At 45.7% G+C, this 26,889-nt stretch overlaps 1 protein-coding gene across 4 annotated transcripts in view; it reads left to right on the plus strand.

Annotated features, from left to right (window-relative positions):
* LOC121279055 (collagen alpha-1(XVIII) chain-like) overlaps positions 1 to 26,889 on the plus strand; it is a 539,532-nt gene that overhangs the window by 147,732 nt on the left and 364,911 nt on the right. The window contains exons 1-2 of one of the 4 annotated variants that reach the window (XM_041189890.1): positions 7,477 to 7,860; positions 10,633 to 11,180. In XM_041189890.1, coding sequence (XP_041045824.1) covers positions 7,530 to 7,860; positions 10,633 to 11,180 — 879 coding nt within the window. In that variant the 5' untranslated portion in view covers positions 7,477 to 7,529. Of the gene's footprint in view, positions 1 to 7,476; positions 7,861 to 10,632; positions 11,181 to 26,889 lie in introns of those variants that run through there. The other 3 variants (XM_041189889.1, XM_041189888.1, XM_041189891.1) reach the window with 3 other exon arrangements.

Below are 26,889 nucleotides of genomic sequence, written 5' to 3' on the forward strand. Positions count from 1 at the left end.
TATTTGATGTTGTGGGTCAGGTTTAACACAAAGTTGCTTCGGAATTACTTTTGGGATCAACGGCACTGTCACTTAAATGTAGTGGATTGGGACTCCCCCCACCCCAGACTCCCTCCCCCCCGACTCCCTTCCGCACCCCCCCCCGACTCCCTCCCCTCCCCTCCCCCCGACTCCCTCCTCCCGACTCGCCCCACCACTCTCCCCACCCCATCACCACCCAAGTTAATTGATGTGGACCATTGTTGATTTCATTCACTCGAGGAGTTTCTGATAGTATTGTTACTGAATTTGGAAACTTGCCACTGCTAGTGGGGACAGGTGATGGTGTTGACAGTTGGCTGTTGTTCTATGAATGTGATGCTTGCAGCTACTTATGGAGCCAGGTACCTTTTAAGATAATCACCCCTGCCCTTTGAGATTTGTTAATGATGCAATTGCTCGTCTATCCATTTCGGTGCCTGTTTAAATTTTCTACTGTACTCTGTGCTACCTAACTTGTTATAATGTCACACCATCAATATTGTTGTGTTTAAATGTAAATGTTCATATTTGGCACATGAGAAGATGGCACTGGTAGTATATGTAGGCTAAGAAAATGAACATTGATTCCGTCAAACGGGTCTCTGCTCCATGCTTTGTTGCTGGCCTATCTAGAGTGCCCACGTAGAAAATTCTTGAGAGAGAAAAACATACAGGGATCTGAAGAAGGGTCATTGACCTGAAATGTCAACCTTTAATTCATCTCTCCGCAACACATCTGCCTAACTTGCTGAGTGCTCCTACCATTTTCTATATCTCTCCAGGAGTACCGGAGAAACCTTGAAGAAATTCTGCTCTTTCAGAAGGCATTTGATTTGATAAAGTGCCACATCAAAGGTTATTGTGAAAAATTAAAGTTCATGATATTGAGGGTAACATATTGATATGGATAGAAGATTGGCTGACTAACAGGAAGCAGAGAGTAGGCAAAGATGGGTCTTTTTCAGGTTGGCAAGATGTTACGAGTGGTGTGCCACAGGGATCAGTGCTGGGACCTCAACCGTTTACAATTTATATGTCTTGGATGAAGGGTTGCTAAATTTGCTGATGACACAAAGGTAGGTTGGAAAGCAAGTTGTGAAGAGGACATAAGGAGGCTACAAACAGATATAGATAGGTTAAGTGAGTGGCCAAAGATCTGGCAGATGGAGTATAATGTGGGAATATCTGAAATTGTCCATTTTGGGAGGAAGAATAAAAGAGAAGCATATTAGCTAAATGGTGAGAGATTGCAGAGCTCTGAGATGCAGAGGGATCTGGGTGTCCTAGTGTATGAATCACAAAAGGCTAGTATGCAGGTACAGCAAGTAATTAGGAAAGTTTGTAGAATGTTATCATTTATTGCGAGGGGAGTTGAATACAAAAGTAGGGAGGTTATGCTTCAGTTATACAGGGCACTGGTGAGACTACATTTGGAATACTGTGTACAGTACTGGTCACCTTATTTAGGGAAGGATGTAAATGCGTTGGAAGCAGTTCAGCGAAGGTTTACAGACTAATAACTGGAATGGGGGGGTTGTCTTATGAGGAAAGGTCAGAGAGGTTAGGCTTGTATCCACTGGAGTTTAGAAGAGTAAGAGGCCACTTGATTGAAAAATATAAGATCCTGAGGGGTCTTGACAGGATAAGACCATAAGACATAAGAGCAGAAATTAGGCCATTTGGCCCATTGAGTCTGTTCCACCATTCAATCATGGCTGATAAGTTTCTCAAACCCATTCTCCCGCCTTCTCCCTGTAACCTTTGATCCCCTTACCAATCAAGAACCTATCTATCTCCGTCCTAAATACACTCAATGACCTGGCCTCCACAGCCTTCTGTGGCAATGAATTCCATAGATTCACCACTCTCTGGCTAAAGAAGTTTCTACTCATCTCTGTTCTGAAAGGTCTTCCCTTTGCTATGAGGCTGTGCCCTCGGGTCCTAGTCTCTCCTACTAATGGAAACATCTTCCCCACGTCCACTCTAGCCAGGCCTCTCAGTATTTTGTAAGTTTCAATCAGATCCCCCCCATCCTTCTAAACTCCATCGAGTATAGACCCAGAATCCTCAAATATTCTTCATAAGTTAAGCCTTTCATTCCTGGGATCATTCTCATGAACCTCCTCTGGACCCTCTCCAGGGCTAGCACATCCTTCCTGAGATATGGGGCCCAAAATTGCTCACAGTATTCTAAATGTGGTCTGACCAGAGCCTTATAAAGCCTCAGCAGCACATCCCTGCTTTTATATTCTAGTCCTCTCAAAATAAATGTCAACTTTGCATTTGCCTTCCTAACTACTGACTCAACCTGCAAGTTAACCTTAAGAGAATCCTGGACTAGGACTCCCAAGTCCCTTTGCACTCCAGACTTCTGAATTCTCTCCCCATTTAGAAAATAGTCTATGCCTCTATTCTTCCTACCAAATTGTATGACCTCACACTTCCCCACATTGTATTCCATCTGCCACTTCTTTGCCCATTCTCCTAACCTGTCCAAATCCTTCTGCAGCCTCCCCACCTCCTCAATACTACCTGCCCCTCCACCTATCTCTGTATCATCTGCAAACTTAACCAGGATCCCTCAGTTCCTTCATCTAGATTATTAATGTATAAAGTGAAAAGTTGTGGTCCCAACACTGACCCCTGCGGAACTCCACTAGTCACCGGCTGCCATCCTGAGAAGGACACCCTTATCCCCACTCTCTGCCTCCTGCCAGACAGCCAATCTTCTATCTATGCTAGTACCTTGCCTCTAACACCATGGGCTCCTATCTTACTGAGCAGCCTCCTGTGCGGCACCTTGTCAAAGGCCTTCTGGAAGTCTAAGTAGATAATATCCATTGGCTCTCCTTTGTCTAACCTACTCGTTACCTCATCAAAGAATTCTAACAGATTTGTCAGGCATGACCTCCCCTTGATGAAACCATGCTGACTTTGCCCGATTTTACCATGCACCTCCAAGTATTCTGAAATCTCATCCTTAATAATGGGCTCTAAAATATTATCAATGACCGAGGTCAGGCTAATCGGCCTGTAATTTCCCGTCTTTTGCCTCACTCCCTTCTTAAACAGGGGGGTTACATTAGCGATTTTCCAGTCCTCTGGGACCCTCCCTGACTCCAGTGATATCTGAAAGATCACCACTAACGCCTCCACTATCTCTTCAGCTATCTCCTTCAGAACTCTGGGGTGTAATCCATCTGGTCCAGGTGATTTATCCACCTTCAGACCTTTCAGTTTTCCTAGCACCTTCTCCTTGGTAATGGCCACCATACTCACCTCTGCCCCCCGACTCTCTTGAACTTTGGGGATGTTACTCGTGTCTTCCACCATGAAGACTGATGCAAAGTACCTATTCAGTTCCTCCACCATTTCTTTGTTCCCCACTACTACTTGTCCAGCGTCATTTTCCTGTGGCCCAATGTCCACTTTTTCCTCTCTCTTACCCTTTATATATCTAAAAAAACTCTTGCAATATTCTTTTATATTACTGGCTAGTTTACCCTCATATTTAATCTTCTCCCTCCTTATTTCCTTTTTAGTTGTCCTCTGTTGGTCTTCGTAGGCTTCCCAATCCCCTGGTTTCCCACTGCTCTTTGCCGCATTGTATGCTTTCTCTTTAGCTTTTATGCTGTCCCTGACTTCCCTTGTCAGCCATGGTTGCCTCGTCCTCCCTTTAGTATGCTTCTTCTTCCTAGGGATGAATTTTTGCTGTGTTTCCCAAATTACTCCCAGAAAGTCCTGCCATTGCTGTTCCACTGTCTTTCCTGCTAGGCTCATCTCCCAGTCAATTCTGGCCAGCTCCTCCCTCATGCCTCTATAGTTGCCTTTATTCAACTGTAATACCGTTACATCTGATTCCAGCTTTTTCTCTCAAATTGCAGAGTAAATTCTATCATATTATGGTCACTTCCTCCTAAGGGTTCCTTCACCTTAAGCTCCCTTATCAAATCTGCCTCATTACACATCACTAAATCTAGAATTGCCTGTTCCCTAGTGGGCTCCATCACAAGCTGCTCCAAAAAGCCATCTCGTAGACATTCCACAAATTCCTTCTCTTGGGATCCACTACCAACCTGATTTTCCCAGTCTACCTGCATATTGAAATCCCCCATGATCACTGTAACCTTGTCTTTTTTACACGCCTTTTCTATCTCCGATGGATGTGGAGAGGATGTTCCCTCTTGTGGGAGAATCTAGAACTAGGGGTCACTGTTTAAAAATAAGGGGTCGCCTATTTAAAACAGAGATGAGGCGAAATCATTTCACTCAGTGGGTTGTGAGTCTTTGGAACTCTCTTCCTGAAAAGGTGGTGGAAGCAGAATCTTTGAATATTTTTAAGGCAGAGGTGGATAGATTCTTGGTAAGCAAGGGGGTGATTGGTGGTAGATGGGATGCAGATTTCAGGTTACTCTCAGATCAGCCATGATCTTATTAACTGGCGGAGCAGGCTTGAGGGACTGAAAGGTCTACTCATGCTCCTTGTTGGTATATGCTCTCTTGATGGTTTACGACTGCCTCATTTACCCTGCTCATTTAGCCTTTCCATTGCTCTGTTTTGTTTGCTCAGTAACCGACTCGGGCTCCGACCCATTCCATGTCGAATCCGACTTAAGTTCCATTGTTCCTGGATGCTGATGAAAGTGAAACTTAGCCTCACCTTTCACCCCCTACAGATATTATCTGACCTGCTGAGTGTTTCCAGCATTTTGTGTTTTCAGTTGAGAGACCAACATGCCTTATGCGCCAACAAACGAATAACTTTAAGTGAGTCTAGCACCATTGCCTGGAAGTATAGTCAATTATTCCACAGCATGACAGGCAGCTAATCCCTGCCTCTGCCATTTAACAAGCTTGTAAAATCCTTAGTCCCGTGATCACACAGTAGGATATAATCTGACTAAATGTGTGGGGAACATGGAGAGCAAGCAATTGATCTATGTTCTACATACTCCTGAGCAGTCCTGTAGTTACTGGGGTTACTGTAGTTCATTGTGTCGCTCAAGCATTATATTCGTCTGTGATTTATGAAAAGCAATGCCTTTTATTTGGCCTCTTCTGTTTTAATTGTCTGGTCAGTACTTCCTGTGGGCGACACAAAAGAACACAGTGTTACAAAGATTTATTTCTTCTTAATCTTTTTCTGCACTTTTCAAAGGAAGATGTGTTTGGAATGAGAAACCTAAACAGGGAAAGGAGGCTAACCAACCACGCACATTCCACTCACAACACTGTGGAGAGCTCCTGAAACTCTTAGGGGAAAAAAGAGGGTCAAACTATCTTTCTTCCAATTTGGACGTATTTACTTTACACAGTGTTGTAAAGAGAAGGCTCATGGCTGTTGTGTGAATGTGTAGGAGACATTCTAAAGGCCTAAAGACTGCTTAAACAAGGACAAAGGCTTAATTATAACAAAACTAGATTTTCGAAGTAGCAGAATCTATACATGCAGTCGCTTTTGGCTTAAAGTAATACATTCGGAGAGGCCCATTCCCCATTTCAGAAAGATGCAGAAATCCCATGCCAGTATTTGAAGAGAGCGAGGGAAGCTCTCCCTGGTGTCCCAGTTGAAATATATCTCTCAATAAACATCACTGATAGAAATTATCTGTCATTATCTCATTACTGTTTTGAAAGCTTGCTGTACACAAATTTGCTGCTGCATTTCCCTGTATTACAATAATCACTATAATTCATTGGTACTTCATTGGTTGTAAAGTACTTTCAGGTGTCTTGAGGTTGTGAAAGGCACTAAAGAAATGCTAGTTCATTCTTACTTCCTTCCACACAGGTGGAATATTGTGAGGAAATTTTCCAGGTCATTGAAGATGGGTTTGGAGGCAGGGCTGCGAGCAAATTTAGAGAAAAATATGTTCTGGTAGTTCCCCAATGTGTTCTCGCCTCATCCCATTTTCCTAGAGGTAGCTTTTGTGTGGTGACAGCAACTTGCCCGGCAGCAGTGGGGAAGCCAGTTAAGCTTATTAAATGGGAAATTCACAGTAAATTTCTAAAGGCGGTGCAATTTTGATAAATAGTTGCTCGGTAGTACAGAGCTTGAGTTTTGCTGAAAAAAGAGACATGCTGTCAAAACTTTTCGTCTTGTACTCACCAGAACAGGCGCATGTTCCTTTTGAAATTTGGTATTTTTGCGTCTGTCCTGATGAGTGCAAGATGAAAAGCTTTGACAGCATGTCTCCTTTTTCAGCAATGCGCAATTTTGATAGCATCACGGGGACCCCCAAGCTGTGTCAGAACCTTGGCTACTCAGAGGGAGCTGCACAGCTGGAGGATGGAACGACATGAAAATAAGATGCAATCTGATTGTTTAATGGTGCCAATGGCAAGCCTGAGGACATCCACAGGCAGAGGTTTGCCATTGCAAGAGCAGCTCCTGGACACTGTTCTCACGGTCACAGAGATGGCTGCCGGTTCCCTCATCCTTTTCTCGCAGCCATTTCGCTTAGCCCTCTTTTAAGGCTTTCACCTGGCCAGCTCATTGACAATCCAGGCACTGTGAAGGCTGCTGGTGCGCTGATTGGTCCTCCCTTCTCCTCAACCTACCCGCCATCCCAAATTGGACAGTGAACCTGGAGACGTGCTGCTAACTAGTCATTGGAAAATTTCAAAAGGTATACTGCTCTGATGGCTGGTTACAGACCCATAAATGATGGCAAAAAAAAATTCTACTTTCGGAAAATTCGCCCCATTGTTATATTTCTGGAAAATTGCAGAGCTCTACCTTGGCATAGATGTCTGCGGAGGCTCTTATTCTTGCCATTGGTGTCATTAAATGGTCAGGTTGCATCTTATTTTGATGCTGCATCCTCCTGCTGTACAGTTCCCTCCCCCAAGTAGCCGAGCTCCTGACACACAGCGGGAGCCCCTTGTGATGCTATCAAAATTGCATCACTTGCACCAATCTTGGAAACTTTCTGCTAATTGCCCATTTAATAAGCTTAACTGGCTTCCTATTGCTGCCAGGTGAATTGCTGTCACCCTACAAAAGCCACTTCTGGGAAAATCAGGAGGGAACACAGTCAAAAAACGACATGGTGTGTCTTTCTCCGATTTAATTAAGATGCAGCGGAAACTTAACGGAGAATACTGCATGTAGATTATTTGCATCTTTTTCCTTACTGACAAGTCATTTCAATGGAATTTTCACTTGCATTCTAGAGAAAAAGAAACTGCTGATCTTCTTTTGTTTGTATTTAAGATCAAGGCAGCCAACAGGCTGTACAGCTTCTTAGCAGATGGAATTATTTGGTCGGGCACCTATGGAGCTAGGCCAAGTGCAACAGCACATTGGCACTGTACTGAACTACTTAGAATTACTGAGTCACTATGCAGTGCTGCTCGGACGCTTAAGTTAGACCCGAGCAGCTGTAGACACATAAGAGCAGGGCAGAACAGCAGGGAAGTAAATTACAAAGGCAGGGATAACTGGGAGCCTCGTACCATTGTTAGGAGCTGTTTTTTTTATTTTCAGTGTTTAACAAAAAGAAGCAATGCTTGTGGGGATTGTTGCTGTCTCCGTCTGTTTGCTGCTGTGCAGCAGTGGGGCTCATGGACAGTGGAGGTGGTGGTACAGGCTGTGGGGCATGGACCAAATGACAGCAGCGCCGGGCATGACAATTCCTGCGAGCACGCAGTCACCTACCAGCAGCCACCTGCCAGGAACCCAATTCACACCAATGGCCAAATCAGCTGGTGGCACCCAAACTCTGAGTCCTCGCCTGGAGCACTCAGTTCAAGAGTCCTCAGCTGTGAGGAACACTCCAGCAGGGGGAATGACTGAATTTAAGAGCGTTGGCTGGCTCCAGCAAAGGAATCTGACAGGTAAGACACCCAATGGTCATGGCAGATGAGTGGGCACTTGGGCTGTTTCTAACAGAATCGTGTTTAATCTGCACAGGAACCCATGCTTGGTGCTGTGCAGAAAGAACAAAATCTCAGCAGCAACAATCCATGTGCCAAGTGTCTGAAATTCTGGCCGTTTTATTTGCATTTTTAAAATTTCAGTGCTGACTATGTAATATTCAACGTAGAGTTCTTGGGGATTAAAGCAGGTGCTGTTGGGAACGCAAACCAGGTCCTTTTGCACTCGTACAGAGAACAAGCACATTAACATAGTGGCGAAGGCTTTTGTTACAACTAATCAGATGTGTATATCCAACATTTCCTACTTTTTAAAATTGCAGACTTCCAGTAATTACAATTTTCTCCTCATTCAGTACACGGCTCTCCGGGCAGGATTTGGTGTTTACCGGGGTTGGAGAGCCCTGATTTTCCCACCCATGCTCCCTGCAATTGTTGCTTACTTGCTACAAGTGCCAGTTCAGGTGATCAGCCTTCAGGGGCATTGTTAAAATGGGATCTGATTTTGTGAAGCAACATTAAACATGACCAGGTTTAAGAAAGAAAGAAAGAACATACATTTATATAACATTTTTCACAACCTCTGGCAATCTTTACAACCAATAAATTAACCTTTCCAGGCATGATGAGTTGTGATTGAAATGTCCAAGTAATTAGATGCAGTGTAACGCATTTTGTCACGTGAGCAGACATTAGTTATTTTAGTCAGTTATGATTTTTGTGCATTTAATGCCAATTTTTGAGATGTTATGACTGATTTTGAGGTGTGATGCAGTGTGTGAGGCTTTTTTATATGTAACTGTGAAGCCAATTTAAAGTTTCATTTCATGCTATAGTAGGAAAATTCATTGGGCCAAGTTCTTTAAACATAACTGCTGGGTTCAGTGGTATCCATGGACTGAGAGGATCTTGTCCACATGGATCGCTAATGGTGTTGGGTTCAATCATTGCCCTTTCCTCGGTTTTAAGGATTGTACTCCTGTTATATATTTCTCCTCTCCCTCTTAGAGCATTGTTTTTATGCTTGTGAGAGCGAGGGAGGTGGGTGTGGTAATCTAGCATTGTGTAGGCTTCTAGGAGCTGACTGCACACTGCCCCGTACTTTCTGAGCTCCAAGCCCATTTGTATATCAGCCCTTCTGATTGGCTTCTGTGTGATGATACTGATAAGTCTTTGGACTCCCAGGGCCATACATGAAACTCAAACTGACCCTGTGATGGTGTTTTTTCAGTTGATGAGTTGAGCTGGAGAGTGCAAAATCCATAGGTGTAGATTTACCTCTCTCTGGAGAGGAAAAACATCTTCCCTAACAGGAATCACAATTCCCTTTGCTGAACCTCAAAACAGTGTTGGCCAGAGATAGTATTGAGCTGTAGCTGAGGAGCATCCTTTGATTTAAATGCCCATCCTGCACTGGAGCTGAACAAGGTCAATGGAGGCAAGCTGCCTTAAACATAGGAATAACTGGATAAAGGGAGGCCAATGTCTGTCTAGTTTGCCTTTTTTCATTTTGGTAGTTACATGATAAAATGATGATAGAGTTGTTGACTAATCATGGCAATCAATCTCTATAAAGAAGTCTAGAACTAACGGAGATATGACTCTAGGAAAATCCAAGCAGTGGAAAGCTCTGTGAACCAAAATCACCTGTTCCTTCCAAGAAGGCTACACTTACTACACGCCATGTCTCAAATCACTCACATATTATATCGCAAAACATTATTTTCTGAGGAAAGTGTATCTAATTTGCATTTGAATGAAGCAATATTGTCTGTTTCCACTACCTGTTGCATAGCTTGGCTACTTGCTCACAAATCTTATATCTGCAGATTCATTTTAAATTGGCTCCCCTTAAGGAAATAAAATTGGTGATGAAACTATACTCAGTGAAAAGGGGCCTTTGCATCACGAATGAAGAATACCATCCATAAGTATCACAAGTCTTTGTTTTCTGTGCTTCACATTATGATGGGCCACCACCGGTATTATTAGCCATGCGGGGAGCACGAAAAGCATACCTGTCAGGGTTGCTTGCCACCTCCTGGGTGGGGGCGGGGCCTCATTGTCAGGCACTCAGTATCTGATGGAGGACCCGGCATTGGGAAGTGGGAGGGGGGGTGGGGGGCTGCTGCTCTCCGACCAACGAGTGAGACTCCCATAGTCTGCATTAAATACTGCCCCCTGTGTTCCTGGTAACGCACTACACTTTGTGCAAGTGAGCTGCCTGGTAAAACCCAAGCTGTTCTTCATCCCTGCTACCCATACCCCTGGCAGAACAGATCACCCCTCCTGCGCCCTAGCCTCCCTTCCCTGTGTAGAATCCCACAATGGGACTAAAAATGTGTGGGTTCTTCAGTGTGCATGGGATCCACCAGGTCACTACCCAGACCGTGAAGCTAAAAGATCCCGCTTCTCCACAGAGTATCATCTTCTATGGCACCATCATTGCAAATGAACTTATCAGATCTGAGATGATTTAAACTGCTTTGCTTCATAAACTCTGACTTTAAAAATGAAAGCATTGAAATTCCAGGTGATCAATGCCCAGATTTTCTTCTGATCAGGTCCCTGTAACCTCAACAAGAGATGAGTGGTGTATCCAGTGGACGTTTCAGAGGCCTGGGCTGAAAATCCCCAGTGGTGCATATTTAATGAAAACATACCCATGGAAAGGGATTCATTTTGACTAACAGCAGCAGGAAAAACATTTACCTTTTTGATCTTGTATTGCAGAGAGAGGATCCAATGATCACATTGACCTAACAGGCCTGATTGGAGTCCCCCTACCACCATCGGTTGCATTCATCACAGGATATGAAGGCTTTCCAGCGTACAGTTTTGGGCCAGGTGCAAACATTGGTCGACTGACTAAGACCATGATACCTCAGTCTTTCTACAGAGACTTTGCTATCCTTGTGACCATCAAGCCAGCTAGTGATGATGGCGGAGTGCTGTTTGCGATTACAAATTCCTACCAGAATATTATTTATTTGGGAGTGAAGTTAACTGCCGTTTGGAATGACAGCCAACAGATCGTGCTCTTTTACACGGAATCGGGTTCTCAAACCTCCCATGAGGTTGCCTCGTTTGAAGTGCCACCCATGACTAACAAATGGACCCGGTTTGCTTTATCCATTGAGGATGAGCTTGTCACTTTGTACTTGCACTGCGACGAGTATAATCAGAATACCTTCAAGCGATCACAACAGGCATTATTTTTTGAGCCAAGTTCAGGAATTTTCATTGGGAATGCCGGAGGGGCAGGGTTGAACAAGTTTATAGTAAGTGCCATAGAGATTTTTTTTTAATGTGTTAAATGCTTGAAATGTAAATTTGATATTTTAATGACTGTCATTTGTATTATATTGGAGAAACAGTTGCTATACTTCTTAAAAATGCTGGAGGGCCAAAAGTTTAAAGTTTTATTTTACTAGCCTCAGTATTTATTATTCAGGTCAGGATATTTATGAAAAGAATTTAGTGACTTCAATATTTATCCGGCGGGGATTTGGAACGCAAGGTTGGGAAAGCCAGGAGTCCAGGGTGCACGTGTGATTTTTGAACAGATTCCTTGCCTGGGAACCAGTTTGATTGACAGGCTTGTCTGCTTGGCAGGTGGTGACTGCCTCAGTAAAGGCTGCAGCGCAGGAGCAGTAAGTTTTGTAGAGATTCCTGGGGTGGGGTCTCGTACAGTATGGTTTGGGGGGCAGGGGGGTTGTCGGAAGGCAGGGGTCAAAGCCTGAGGTGAGGCTGGAGAGAGATCAGTGTTGGGTAGGAGATTGGGGCAGTGATGGAGCTGCGATGGAAAGATCAGAGGGGCCAGGTCAGTGATCACCGTTTGGTTGATGATCCTGAGGAAGATTGGGCGATGATGATAGGGAATCGGTGATGGGGAGTGCAATTGAATGGAGATTGTGGAGGTGGAAGTATGTTTACAGGTCAGCTTGTTGAGTTGGGATTGAGACACTCCTGGCCCACAAGCAGTGCTGTAAGGGCACTTACCTGGTAGTTCACCCATGGGATGTGGATGTCACTGGCAAGGCCAACATTTATTGCCCATTCCTAATTTCCTTCAAGAAGGTGGTGAGCTGCCTTCTTGAACCGCTGCAGTGTGACCTGCTCTTGTAGACAAAGTATTTATGTGACTGGCCTGGTTAAGTTTCTGCTCAATGGTTACCCCCAGGCCATTGATGGTGGGGGATTCAGCATTGGTAATGCCTTGACTGTCAAGGAGAGATGGTTGATTTTCTCCTGTTAGAAATGTTCATTGCCTGGCACTTGTGTGCCACAAATTTTACTGGCTACTTATCAGCCCAGGCCTGAATGTTGTCCAGGTCTTGCTGCAGATGGACATAGATTGTTTCATTTTTAGAGGAGTTGTGAATTGTACTAAAAACTGTGCAACCGTCAGCAAAAATCCCCACTTCAGACCTTATGATGAAGGGAAGGTCATTGATGAAGCAGCTAAGGTGGTCAGGCCTCGGACGCTACCCTGAGGAACCCCCACAGTGATGTCCTGGGGCTGAGATGATTATTCTCCAACAATCACAAGTATTTTGTTTTGTGCTAGGTGTGACGTCAACCAGTGGAGAGTTTTCTCTCTGATTCCCGTTGGCCTCAGTTTCACTAGATGTCACACTCCTTGATGTCACACTCGGTCAAACGGTACTATGATATCAAGGGCAGTTGTTCTCAACTCTTCTCTTGAGTTCAGCTCTTTTGTCCATGCTTGGGTCAAGACTGTAATGAGGTAAGGAGCTGAGTGGCCCTGGCAAAACCCAAACTGGACAAGTTGTCAATGGGTAAGTGCCCTTTGATAGAACTGTTGACAACACCTTCCATCACTTTGCTGATGATTGATGGTAGGCTGATAGGGTGGTAATTGGATGGATTATTTGCCCTGCTTTTGGAATGGGTGTATCCTTCCTTTTATGGACAGGACATGCCTGAGCAATTTTCCACATGGTCGCGTAGATGTCAGTGTTGTAGCTGTACACAGTTTGGAGCTGCTTAGCTCAGGTCATGGGTAGTTCTGGAACTCAAGTCTTTAGCACTACAGCCGCAATGTTGGCAGCACCCTTGCGTTTGCTGTACCCAGTGTGCTGCAGCAATTCTTCAGGGTAGTGTCCTAGACCCAACCATTGTCAGCTGCTTCATCAATGACCTTCCCCGCTTCGTGGGGAAGTTCACTGATGATTGCACAGTATTCAGTTTCATTCACAATGCCTGAGATACTGAACCAGTTTGTACCCACATTGGGCAACATTCAGGCTTGGGCTGATAAGTGACAAGTAATATTCATGCTACACAAGTGCTCAGAAATGACTATCTCCAACAAGGGAGAATCTAACCATCTCCCTTTGACATTCAATGGCATTATCATATCTGAATGCCCACCAACAATATCCTTGGGGTTGCCATTGACTAGAAACTGATCTGGACTAGCTATATAAATACTGTGGCTATAAGAGCGGGTCAGAGGTTTGGGAATCCTGCAGTAAATAATTCATCTCTTGACTCCCCAAAGCCTGTCCACCATCTACAAGGCACAAGTCAGGAGTGTGATGGAATACTCCCCACTTGCCTGGATGAGTGCAGCTCCCACAACACTCAAGAAGCTTGACGCCGTCCAGGACAAAGCAGCCCCACTTGAATGGCACCTGATCAACAAACATTCATTCCCTCTACCACCGACACACAGTAGCAGCAGTGTGTACCATTAACAAGATGCGCTACAGAAACCCTCCAAGGCTCCCTTGACGGTAATTCCCAAATCCACAACCTCTACCACCTAAAAGAACAAGGGCAGCAGACACAGAAACACCACCACTTGTAAATTCTCCTCCAATCACTCACCATCCTGCCTTGGAACTATACTGCCTTTCCTTCACTGTTACTGGGTCAAAGTCCTGGAACTCCCTTCCTAACAGCACTGTGGGTGTACCTACACCACATGGACTGCAGGAGTTCAGGAAGGCAGCTCACCACCACCTTCTCCAGGGCAATTAGGGATGGGCAATAAATGCTGGCACCCACATTCCAAGAATGAATATAAATAAAAAATTTTATAGGGCTTTGGTAAGACACACCTGGAGAACTCTGTGTATTTTGGTCTCCATATTTATGAAAGGATATACTTGCCTTGGAGGTGGTAGGGCAATGGTTAATCAGATTGGTTCCTGGGATGTGAGGGTTGTCCTATGATGAGAGGCTGAGTAAATTGAGCCTATACATTCTGGAATTTAGAAGAATGAGAAGTGGTCACATTGAAATATACAAGTTTCTAAAGGGGCTTGATAGTGTAGACACTGAGAGGTTGTTTCCCCTGGCTGGGAATCTAGATCACAGGGGCCCAGTCTCTGGATAAGGGGTCGATTGTTTTGAGATGAGAAGTTTCCTCTCTTGGAGGGTTGGATATCTTTGGAGTTTTCTACCCAAGAGGGTTTTGAATGCCCTATCATTGAATATAATCAGTGTTTAGTCAGATTTTTGGTCTCTCTCGGGAAATCAAGGGATGTAGGGAATAAGGGCGAGAAGATGGAGTTGAGGCAGAAGATCAGCCATGATTGTATTGAATGGTAGAACAGGCTCGAGAGGCCATTTGGTCCATTCCTACTCCCATTTCTTATGTTCTTAACGTTGTGGGTTTAAAATCGAATTCCTATTAAAATGAAGGAATGCAATTTCTTTAAAAGGTTTCAACAACTAATTTGCCTCCTGAGAGCAGATTTGTCACCTTCCCTTCCAACAACCATTAAAAATGGAAGTGGATGCATTTGAGTGAAGCAGTTTGGGTACTTGCTTCAGATTTGTACAACTTTAGCTTCTCACTTGGCTCACAGTCACCCATTTTGGGGTCAATATTGCCCTCAGTGAATCAGCAAAACCATGCTGTGTGAACACACATGCTGTGTGAAAGCAAACTATAAATACAAAAGTAAAAGCAAAATACTGCGAATGCTGGAAATCTGAAACAAAAACAAAAATTGCTGGAAAAACTCAGCAGGTCTGACAGCATCTGCGGAGAGAAAGACAGAGTTAACGTTTCGAGTCCATATGACTCTTCTTCAGAGTCAGACAGATGCGCAGTTCTGAAGAAGAGTCATATGGACTCAAAATGTTAACTCTGTCTTTCTCTCCACAGATGCTGTCAGACCTGCTGAGTTTTTCCAGCAACTTCTGTCTTTGTTATAAATACAAAGGTATGTACATTACAGTATTTTATAATAGGAACCCCATATACCCTTGGGGCATAGCCTGGCATAGGGGGGCATGAGTGGTAATAGGGGATAGGTGGGGAGCATAGCCTGGCGGCAGGGCATGAGGGGCTATGTGGGGTGGGTGGAGGGCATGGGGGCCATGAGAAGAACCTCTTGAACTTACCTTTCAAAATGTTCTCTCATGCAGACTGTGGTTCATGACACCCCTGAGGTGTCGTGAAGAACCACCCTTTAAAAAGCTGGCCCGACTCCATGAAAATTATGGAATAGCAAATGTCTGTCTCAGCAATAGAGCTGGCCAGGTCGGAAGTGCACAGTGCGGGCATATGCCCCAAACCATTCTGCACCCTTAAGCAGTATTCCTGACACTCAGAAAACCTGGGAATGGGGTTGAGAATGCCGGAATCAGGGCCCGCCTGCCATTTTTAAAGAGCTCCCGAGTCACTGTCTTTTAGATAACATGTTAAGCTGAGGGCCCATCTGCCTGTTCGCCTGAATATAAAAAAACCCCATTGCATTATTTTGGACAAGAGCAGGAGAGTTATCTGCAGTGTTCTGGCCAATATTTATCCCTCAATCAGCATCACAAAAACAGATTTTCTGATCATTATCAGATTGCTGTTGGTAGGAGTTTACTAAGTGTAAATTGGCTGCTGTGTTTCCTACATTACATTGACTACATTTCAAAAGAACTTCATTGGCTGTAAAGCTCTTCAAGGCAACTGATGGTCAAGAAAAGTTCTATATCAATGCAAGTCTTTTCATATGATGAAGATGATCCCATGGAATGTTAATGTGACGGTAAATTCACATTGACTACTTTGATGTGTATTACTGAACATAATTGATCAAGCTCATTGATTTTAACACTGCCCATCTGTCGGGAATATTGGTTGGGTGCTAGCCATGCGAACCTGACATTTTAGCTCATACGATTCAGGTAATGATGAAGGTACCACGCCGCAGGAGGTCTTGTCAGTATTTAAATCTCAGGGTCTAAGGGCATCACTTAGAATCCAACGTGATTTACTCAGCAATGTATCTTCACAGGCTTCATACTTCCCTTTATATTGGGATCTCCTTCATTTACAAGAGGCATTGACCCTCCCACAGCCTTGAGAAAGGATGTCAAATATTTAAAATCTGTTAGGAGCTTAATTCTGCCTGAAACAATATTTGGCCCCATTTGCAGGCACTGACCTTTAAGTGAGTTTGACCTGTTAGTCAGCTTTCACACATGTTGCTTGCCGAAAGTTAGAGCTATACTGGCAGATGATGCCAGTTTCTCAGATAGGCTAAACTCGTAAAATCAGACAGTCGCTTCAATGCTGTGCATTATCATGGCTCAGTAGCCAGCCGCTCCCGGCACTCAGTTTGCTGGGATTATATAACTGGGACTGTACTGATAAAGTTCTTATTGACCTTTCTTCCGCACATTTTAACCCCAATTTTACTATTACATCCCTTTATTCTTCATTTCTCCCACCAGAGAAATTAGTTTCTTCATATCTACCTTATCAAATTTTTTAATCTCTTTAAACACCTATACCAGTTCATCCTTTAATCTTCTAAACTCGAGGGAGTACAAATCGTGTTTGTGCAACCTGTCCTCATAATTTAACTATTTTGTCCTTGTATCATTCTAATGATCTTTTGCTCAACCCCTCCAAGGTCAGTGTATGCTTCCTGAGATGCAGAGGCCAGATCTGAATGCAGTGCTCTGGATAGGGTCTCGCCAAGGCTCTGCAGTATACTTTCCACTACTTTGTATTCCAGCCCCCTGGAGATGAATTCTATTAGCCTTTTAATTAATTTCTGTACCTGCCCACTGGCTTTTAGTGATTTCTTTATATTCATTCCTAAATCTCTCTGCTCCTCCACAGTTCCTCGCTTCTTTCCATTTGGAAAATTTGGATCTTAGATCCAAAGTGGATGATCTCACCCTTCCGTACATTGAACAGCATCTGCCACAGTCATTTAATCCTGCAATGTTCCTGTGCAACTTTCTGTTCTATGTCTCTTATTGTTACCAATAAGTTGAATATCCAACTGTTTTCTTTCATTAAAATCATTGACAAGTATAATAAAAAGCTGAGGTCCCTGTATAGATCCCTGAGGGACTTTGCTGATCACATCCTGCCAATTGGAGTGTTTACCAATTATCGCTACTCTCTGTCTCCTATCTCCCCACCTATTTCCTACCCAGGGCAATAGGTTACCTCCAGTTTCAGGCACTTTTTGCTCTCGGTGGTGGGGTGATGCCCTTGATCCTTATCCTCAAATGTGTGATAACACACTTAGCACTCCTCCAAACTGACTCACTAAAGAAGAAAGTATCACGATCGGTGGCTGTGGTCCAGTGGGATACTGGTCAGCAACATTTTGAGTATAGAGTTGTGAGTCCTGGGTATTCTCCTGTTGTTCTTCGTAACTTTTCCATTTTCCCACAGTTTTTCCATTGAATGGACCAGTGGGCAGAACCTTGTGTAGAAATTTATCCTCAGAGTTCCAACCAGACTGATTTAGACAGTGGGATTTCTTATAGGGCATTCGGCAAGACAGAGATAGGAAACAGTGATCAGAATATCTTATGAATACATTTGTAAAATGTTAGAGTTAGAGGTCCAGGAAGTTAAGTTAAATTACTGGACAAATTGAGAGATTGAGTAGTTTTGATTGACAAGTTCTGACTCTAACAAAGGGCCGAGAATTAGCGCAAGTTTTATCACTAGGAAAGGAGGAGCCAGGCTAATTGTGAACACTGACGCCGAAAAAGTTCTTGTCAATTATCAAGGTTAGAAAATTGTAGAATTAGCAGACCAATTTAGTGAATGAGGGAGACTGAGGTTAGCCACAGCTTGTCAGGATAAAGTGGCACTTGCTGAGCAATAACCTGCTCACTGATACCCAGTTTGGGTTCCGCCAGGACCACTCAGCTCCTGACCTCATTACAGCCTTGGTCCAAGCATGGTCAAAAGAGCTGAACTCCCGAGGTGAGGTGAGAGTGACTGCCCTTCACATCAAGGCAGCATTTGGCCAGGTGTGGCATCAAGGAACCCTAATAAAACTGGAGTCAATGGGAATCAGGGGGAAAGCTGTCCACTGGTTGGAGTCATATCTAGCACAAAGGCTGTGGTTGTTGGAGGTCAATCATCTCAGCTCCAGGACATCACTGCAGCAGTCCCTCAGGGTAGTGTCCTCAGCCCAACCATCTTCAGCTGCTTCATCAATGACCTTCCTTCCATCATAAGGTCAGAAGTGGGGATGTTCGCTGATGATTGCACAATGTTCAGCACCATTCGTGACTCCTCAGATACTAAAGCGGTCCATGTTTAAATGCAATAAGACCTGGACAATATCCAGGCTTGGGCTGGCAATTGGCAAGTAACATTTGTGCCACACAAGTACCAAGCAATGACCATCTCCAACAAGAGAGAATCCAACCATTGCCCCTTAATGTTCAATGGCATTACCATCATTGAATCCCCCATTATCAACATCCTAATGGTTACCATTGACCAGAAACTGAGCTGGACCAGCCATATAAATACTGTGGCTACAAGAGCAGGTCAGAAGCTAGGAATCCTGCAATGAGTAACTTACCTCCTGACTCCCCAAAGCCTGTCCACCATCTAAAAGACACAAGTCAGGAGTGTGATGGAATACGCTCCACTTGCCTGGATGAGTGCACCTCCCACAACACTCAAGAAGCTCAACCTCATCCAGGACAAAGCAGCCCGCATGATTGGTACGACATCCACAAACATTCACTCCCTCCACCACCAACGCACAGTAGCAGCATTGTGTACCATTTACAAGATGCACTGCAGGAATTAACTAAGGCTACTTCGACAGCACCTTGCAAATCCACAAATGCTACCATCTGGAAGTTCCCTCCAAGTCACTCACCATCCTGACTTGGAAATATATCATCCTTCCTTCACTGTCACTGGGTCAAAATCCTGGAAATCTCTCCCTAACAGCACTGTAGGTGTACCTACACCACAAGGACTGCAGTGGTTCAAGAAGGCAGCTCACCACCACCTTCTCAAGGGCAACTAGGGATGGGCAATAAATGCTGGCCCAGCCAACGAAGCCCAAATCCCATGAATGAATGAACATAAAGGATCCTTTGGGCTTAAAGGAAAGGAATATCACTGTGAACGTACTCCTGAAGGTTTGCACTTTCTCCTGGGTTTCTGATGACCCACTACTTCTTTATTTGTTCATGGAATGTGAGCATCATTGGCAAGGCCAGCATTTCTTGTTCATCTCTGAGAGGTCCCTTGTGGAAACTCTAGCCTGATATCTTTCAGGTCAGATGTTAAACTGAGGTTTGCTCCTGTTTGTAAGATGTGAAATACCCCTTGGCACTGTTTGGAGAGGAGTGTGGCCTTCTGTGGTTGCCCTGGGCAACATTCTGACCCAACCAAATGACACCATCAAAAACACATTAACTGGCCATTCACTTAATTTATTTTTTTATGGGGTCTTACAGACTTGTTGCTGGATTTTAGCAGAATCTTATCAGGCATGTAGAGGCAGCTTTGGAGGCGAGAGGGTGGGAAATTTCTGAAATTTTGGTGTGGGATCATCTACCTGACCCCTTCCTGCCTCCGAGCGATCTTGCTGGAAGCAGAGTCAGACCAGCACCGGCTACCCACCCAGCAGCAAATAGGATCAATTCAGTGTCTACTTGGGGCCAAATTGGTGTTGCTGCCAGGACTTTCCTGAGGCCGAAGTCCTGTAGGTGCCGGGCGACAGCCGACCGGTGGCAGACCAGGGAATCATTGGAAGCTTTTTTAGATCCCCTCAGTTTGGAGAAGGGGGCAGCAGAGAGCTACAGATACAGCCACAGGCCATCCTGTGGAGGCTCCACAGGCCACCCGTTGTTCTTAATTGGACAATGAACGCAGCGGGTGCCTGCTATTGTCCAGTGCTGGGTAGGTCACATTGGTGGGTGGGCTTCAGACACCATTGAGATTGGGATCTGGAAAGGTCTCGGCCCACGTTTAAATTTCAGTAAGATCTTGCCCATTGCCTCCAAAAGCAAACATGACGGCACCTCACATAGTGGCTGGAATTTAGCAACCCCCCCCCCCCCCACCCACCCCAACCCTCCAGGGGCAGATGGCAGGCAGGGCAACACCGTAAAATGGTGCCCACTGCTTTCTCGCCCATCCCTGCTGCAATTTTGCCAGTGGTAGGGGAGGCTTCGGACAGCCTACAAACAATTGAAGCCCATAGCTGTGAGAGAAGGCTGGCCCCTGGTGCTCAGCCTCCTGTTGGCTGGGCAAACGGAGATGTGCCTCCATTTTGGGCTGGGCTGTCTGTGCCTATCCGAGGCCCTCTGCAGGTTACTTCTGCCCCTCGCCTGAGTTTCCCCTCCCACCACAGCCCCGTCCCACCCCCACATCACCCCCTCCTCACCCAAACCCTCCAGGGTCTGCCAGCCTGACCCTGGCAATAGCCTGGACATCTTTAAATCCAGTTCCATTGCTGCATGTTCCCTGCATCTCCTCCTGGTGATGCTGCTGGGACAAGCGAGCTGCTGACAATTTGATTGATTGGCAGCTCTTGGAGGTGGGAAGCCCTCTCCAGGTGGAGGCAGGTGGCCCACTGGTAGCCCCACAGTTGTTAAATGACTGTGGAGCGAGCTGGCCAAGCAGAGACAGGCTCGCACCTGACTTTGACGCTGGAGAGGCGGAGAGCCCATCCCCAGCATAAAATTCAGTCTAGTAATCCAGTGCAATTTGGAATCGGCGGCAGCGGTCCCGCAGATTCGAGGATGACGTCCGTCAGGCTTGGTGAGACTTCAGATGGCTGAGGAGCCCAATTTTGGATCCACAAGTTCTTCCACAGTCCGGGCACATTGTTGTGCAGGGGAGTGGAAACCACGGCCCCGGCTTGGCTTCCTTTTTCCTCTGCCGCCGATGTTCCGCCTCACTGTTGAGTCGCTGAGCCTCGAAGTGGTTTGCACCTTGATGGACCAGGCGGTGCCATGCCGAGTGATCGGCAGCATTCTCCTCCCTGTCAGAGGCGTTAATGCTTCTGTGCTTTAGGGCAACCTTGAGCGTATCCTTACACCTTTCCCTTTGGCCGCCCTTTGAGTGTTGGCAACTGAGAGCTGTGAGAAGAGAACCTGCCGAGGGAGGTGGTTTTCAGGTATCCGGATGCGATGGCCCATCCATTGTAGTTGGTTCCACAGGAGCAGGGCTTCAACGCTGGGAGACGCAGCATCATGGAGACGCTCACGTTAGCCCGGCAGTCCTCCCACTTGATCCCCATGATTCAACGCCAGCACCGCTGATGGAAGCACTCAAGGATCTTACCATGGCGTCAGTAGATAGCCCATATTTCACTGCAATAGAGGAAGGCAGTCAACACAACAGCCTTATAAACCAGAGGCCCCTGTTGTCAAAGACATGTTGGCACAGCTTGAAGAAGGCGGCACTGGCACTGTTGACTTGGTGTTGAACTTGCTCATTGATGGTAGCTCCTTGAGAGAGGCGGCTGCCGAGATAAGGGAAGTGCTGCACATGCTTCAGAGTCTATGTGGATGGTGTGGGAGATGCTCAACTGGCCCGGGGAAGGTTAGTGAAGCACCTTCGTCTTGACGATGTTTAAGGACAGGCCAAGCCTCTTATATGAGGTGTTGAAGAGGTCAAGCGTCCTTTGCATGACCTTTACAGACTGAACCATCACGCAGCAGTCATCCGAAAGCTGAAGGTCGTGGATATCCATGGTGGTGAGTTTTATTTTTGCCCGGGAGCAACCAAGGTTGAAGAATATCCCATCCAGACGCTGGTGAATGCTGACACCAGGTGGCAGCTCATCTCAGATGAGGTGGATGATGAGAGTCAGGTAAATGGTGAACAAGGTGGGGGCGATCACACAACCTTGTTTAACCCTGGTCTGGATGTGAAAGGTGTCAGTTTCTGATCCTCCACTCAGGATGGTGGCGGCCATGTTGTCATGCAGGAGTCTCAGGACAGTGACAAACTTCAACTGGCAACCAAAGCATTGGAGGACGCTCCACAGAGCTTCACAATTTGGTCAGGTCGATGAAGGCTAGGAACAATTCTCAATTTTGCTCCCAATATTTTTCCTGGATATGTCTAACGACAAAGACCATGTCCGCAGTACCCCGGGATAGTCGGAAGCCACACTGGGTTTCCAGGAGGATCTCCTCAGCGACCAGATGAAGGTGGTTCAGGAGGATGCGGGCCAGGATCTTACCCAGGATGAACAGGAGGGAAATCCCCTTGGAGTTTTCACAATCAGATTTGTGGATAGTAATAATGGTCACATTCTTGAGATCCCAGGGAATGTCCTCTTCATCCCAGAGATGGAGGGTGACCTGGTCAAAGATAGGTGGAGGTAGTATTGAGGAGGCGGGGAGGCTGCAGAAGGATTTGGACAGGTTAGGAGAATGGGCAAAGAAGTGGCAGATGGAATACAACGTGGAGAAGTGTGAGGTCATGTACTTTGGAAGAATAGAGGCATAGACTATTTTCTAAATGGGGAGAGAATTCAGAAATCTGGTGTGCAAAAGGACTTGGGAGTCCTAGTCCAGGATTCTCTTAAGGTTAACTTGCACGTTGAGTCAGTAGTTAGGAAGACAAATGCAAAGTTGACATTTATTTCGAGAGGACTAGAATATAAAAGCAGGGATGTGCTGCTGAGGCTTTATAAGGCTGTGGTCAGACCACATTTAGAATATTGTGAGCAATTTTGGGCCCCGTATCTCAGGAAGTGTTGGCCTTGGAGAGGGTCCAGAGGAGGTTCACGAGAATGATCCCAAGAATGAAAGGCTTAACATATGAGGAACATTTGAGGACTCTGGGTCTATACTCAATGGCATTTAGAAGGATGAAGGGGGATCTGATTGAAACTTACAGAATACTGAAAGGCCTGGATAGAGTGGACGTGGGGAAGATGTTTCCATTAGTAGGAGAGACTAGGACCCGAGGGCACAGCCTCAGAGTAAAGAGAAGACCTTTTAGAACAGAGATGAGGAGAAACTTCTTTAGCCAGAGAGTGGTGAATCTATGGAATTCATTGCCACAGAAGGCTGTGGAGGCCAGGTCATTGAGTGTATTTAAGACGGAGATAGATAGGTTCTTGATTGGTGAGGGGATCAAAGGTCACGGGGAGAAGGCGGGAGAATGGGGTTGAGAAACTTATCAGCCATGATTGAATGGCGGAGCAGACTCGATGGGCCGAATGGCCTAATTTCTGCTCCTATGTCTTTTGGTCTTATGATCGAGCCATGACGTGAGCTGATAGCTGCCAATAGGGTAGGCCTCTGCAGGGATACCATCTGGCCCACAAGCTTTGTTGGTTTTCATCTGTTGGATGGCCCGATTAAGCTCATTGATGGTTGGTGGATCGCCAGAGGAATCCTCCACAGGGTGTTGTGGGACGGCTTGGAGGGTCTCCTCGGTTCTGTCTAAAACAATCACTTGTAAAAAATTATTTTGCCGCAAAGAAAAGTTGAGAAATACTAAGCTTCTTCACAGAAAGTACCATTTTAGTATGTTTTTACAGTACAGTATGAACAGTATTTTCTGTCTGTTCTTGTATTATTGACTTGGGTGTTTGAAGTGCTTGTCCAAACCTCTGTCTTGGCCCAAATTCAGCTCAGCGTTGGGTCTGGTTTGTCCCACCTGCGCTCTGCAGACAAGTGGTTCTGAGTCCTGTCACGGTTGCTGCTTGTGTTGGGTAAACGTTGGTGGAGTTTCTGTGGAAACTTGTGCAATCAGGGTGAACTCAGACTTTCTCGTTGTTGTGGTTCCTTAAAACAGGAAGTGGCAGCTGTACCTGGACAGATGTTTCACTAATATTAACTGGGGCGGTTGCTGGGAGAAGTGGAAGATCTGTAGCAGCTGAGCTCAATGTGTTTTCATTGTGGTAATAGAACCCAGTAAAACGGTTTATAAAATGAGGAAGACTTTTGTGAAGCATCAGTTTGGGATCAATGTAAGATGATTGGTGAACACCAGTCCAGTTTTACTCTTCTTACATAACGAGTTACAATTTTCTCGATCAAATCATAGAATCTTCCTTGAGAGGGAAGCCAATCAACCTATCTTGCCTGACTTCTTTGAAAAAGCTATCCAATTACTCCAACTTCCTTTGCTCTTTCCCCATGGCCCTGTTAATTTTTCCTTTTCCAGTATATGTCCAACTCCCTTTTGAAAATTACTATTGAATTTCCTTCTACCAACTGTTCAGACAGTGCGTTCTAGATCATAACAACGTGCTGTGCAAAAATAATTCTCCTCATCTCCCCTTGGGCTCTTTTACCAAGTATCTTAAATTTGTGTCCTCTGATCACCACCGATCTTTCTGCTGGTGGAAAGTGTTTCCCTTCATTTATTCCATCAAAATATCAAAATTACTCAAAACAAAAACAGAATTACGTGGAAAAACTCAGCAGGACTGGCAGCATCAGCAGAGAAGAAAAGAGTTGACGTTTCGAGTCCTCATGACCCTTCAACAGAACTGATTTTTCTTTACAATGAGAGGGGTGAAATATAAGCTGGTTTAAGGTGGGGGGGGAGAGAAGTGGAGGGGGGGGTGTTGTAGGGACAAGCAAGCAGTGATAGGAGCAGATCATCAAAAGATGTCACAAAGGAACAAAAGAACACAGAGGTGTTGAAGTTGGTGATATTATCTAAACGAATGTGCTAATTAAGAATGGATGGTAGGGCACTCAAGGTATAGCTCTAGTGGGGGTGGGGGGGCATAAAAGATTTAAAAATAATGGAAATAGGTGGGAAAAAAATCTATATAAATTATTGTGGAAAAAAAAACAAAAGGAAGATGGAAGAAACAGAAAAGGAGTGGAGATGGAGGAGGGAGCTCAAGACCTAAAGTTGTTGAATTCAATATTCAGTCCGGAAGGCTGAAAGTGCCTAGTCGGAAGATGAAGTGCTGTTCCTCCAGTTTGCGTTGGGCTGCACTGGAACAATGCAGCAAGCCAAGGACAGGCATGTGGGCAAGAGAGCAGGGTGGAGTGTTAAAATGGCAAGCGACAGGGAGGTTTGGGTCATTCTTGCAGACAGACTGCAGGTGTTCTGCAAAGCGGTCACCCAGTTTACGTTTGTTCTCTCCAATGTAGAGGAGACCGCATTGGGAGCAATGAATACAGTAGACTAAGTTGGGGGAAATGCAAGTGAAATGCTGCTTCACTTGAAAGGAGTGTTTGGGCCCTTGGATGGTGAGGAGAAAGGAAGTGAAGGGGCAGGTGTTGCATCTTTTGCGTGGGCATGGGGAGGTGCCATAGGTGGGGGTTGAGGAGTAGGGGGTGATAGAGGAGTGGACCAGGGTGTCCCGGAGGGAACGATCCCTACGGAATGCCGACAGGGGGGGGTGAAGGGAAGATGTGTTTGGTGGTGGCATCATGCTGGAGTTGGCGGAAATGGTGGAGGATTATCTTTTGAATGCGGAGACTGGTGGGGTGATAAGTGAGGACAAGGGGGACCCTATCATGTTTCTGGGAGGGAGGAGAAGGCGTGAGGGCGGATGTGCGGGAGATGGGCCGGACACGGTTGAGGGCCCTGTCAACGACCGTGGGTGGAAAACCTTGGTTAAGGAAGAAGGAGGACATGTCAGAGGAACTGTTTTTGAAGGTAACATCATGGGGACAGATGCGACGGAGGCGAAGAAACTGAGAGAATGGGATGGAGTCCTTACAGGAAGCTGTGAGGAGCTGTAGTCGAGGTAGCTGTGGGAGTCGGTAGGCTTGTAATGGATATTGGTGGACAGTCTATCACCAGAGATTGAGACAGAGAGTTCAAGGAAGGGAAGGGAAGTGTCAGAGATGGACCACGTGAAAATGATAGAGGGGTGGAGATTGGAAGCAAAATTAATAAATTTTTCCAAGTCCTGACGAGAGCATGAAGCAACACCAAAGTAATCATCGATGTACCAGAGAAAGAGTTGTGGAAGGGGGCCGGAGTAGGACTGGAACAAGGAATGTTCCACATACCCCATAAAGAGACAGGCATAGCTGGGGGCCATGCGGGTGCCCATAGCCACACCTTTTATTTGGAGGAAGTGAGAGGAGTTGAAGGAGAAATTGTTCAGTGTGAGAACAAGTTCAGCCAGACGGAGGAGAGTAGTGGTGGATGGGGATTGTTCAGGCCTCTGTTCAAGGAAGAAGCTAAGGGCCCTCAGACCATCCTGGTGGGGGATGGAGGTGTAGAGAGATTGGACGTCCATGGTGAAGAGGAAGCGGTTGGGGCCAGGGAACTGGAAATTGTTGATGTGACGTAAGGTGTCAGAGGAATCACGGATGTAGGTGGGAAGGGACTGGACAAGATAAGGGAGTCAAGATAACGAGAAATGTGTTCCGTGGGGCAGGAGCCAGCTGACACGATCGGTCTACCGGGACAGTTCTGTTTGTGGATTTTGGGTAGGAGGTAGAAGCTGGCCGTCCGAAGTTGGGCGACTATCAGGTTGGAAGCTGTGGGAGGGAGATCCCCAGAGGAGATGAGGTCAGTGACAGTCCTGGAAACAGTGGCTTGATGTTCAGTGGTGGGGTCATGGTCCAGGAAGAGGTAGGAGGAAGTGTCTGCGAGTTAACGCTCAGCCTCCACGAGGTAGAGGTCAGTGCGCCAGACAACAAATTGTTTTGGATTTCCAGCATCCGCAGTTTTTTGTTTTTATTTTTTACGTCAAAATTACTCATCACCTATTCCCCAAACCCTTCTGTGCTCCAGGAAGAGGAAGCTCAGCTTCCCCAGGAGCTCCAAAAACTGAG

Source organism: Carcharodon carcharias, chromosome 6 (assembly GCF_017639515.1).
Source record: "Carcharodon carcharias isolate sCarCar2 chromosome 6, sCarCar2.pri, whole genome shotgun sequence".
NCBI lineage: Eukaryota > Metazoa > Chordata > Chondrichthyes > Lamniformes > Lamnidae > Carcharodon > Carcharodon carcharias.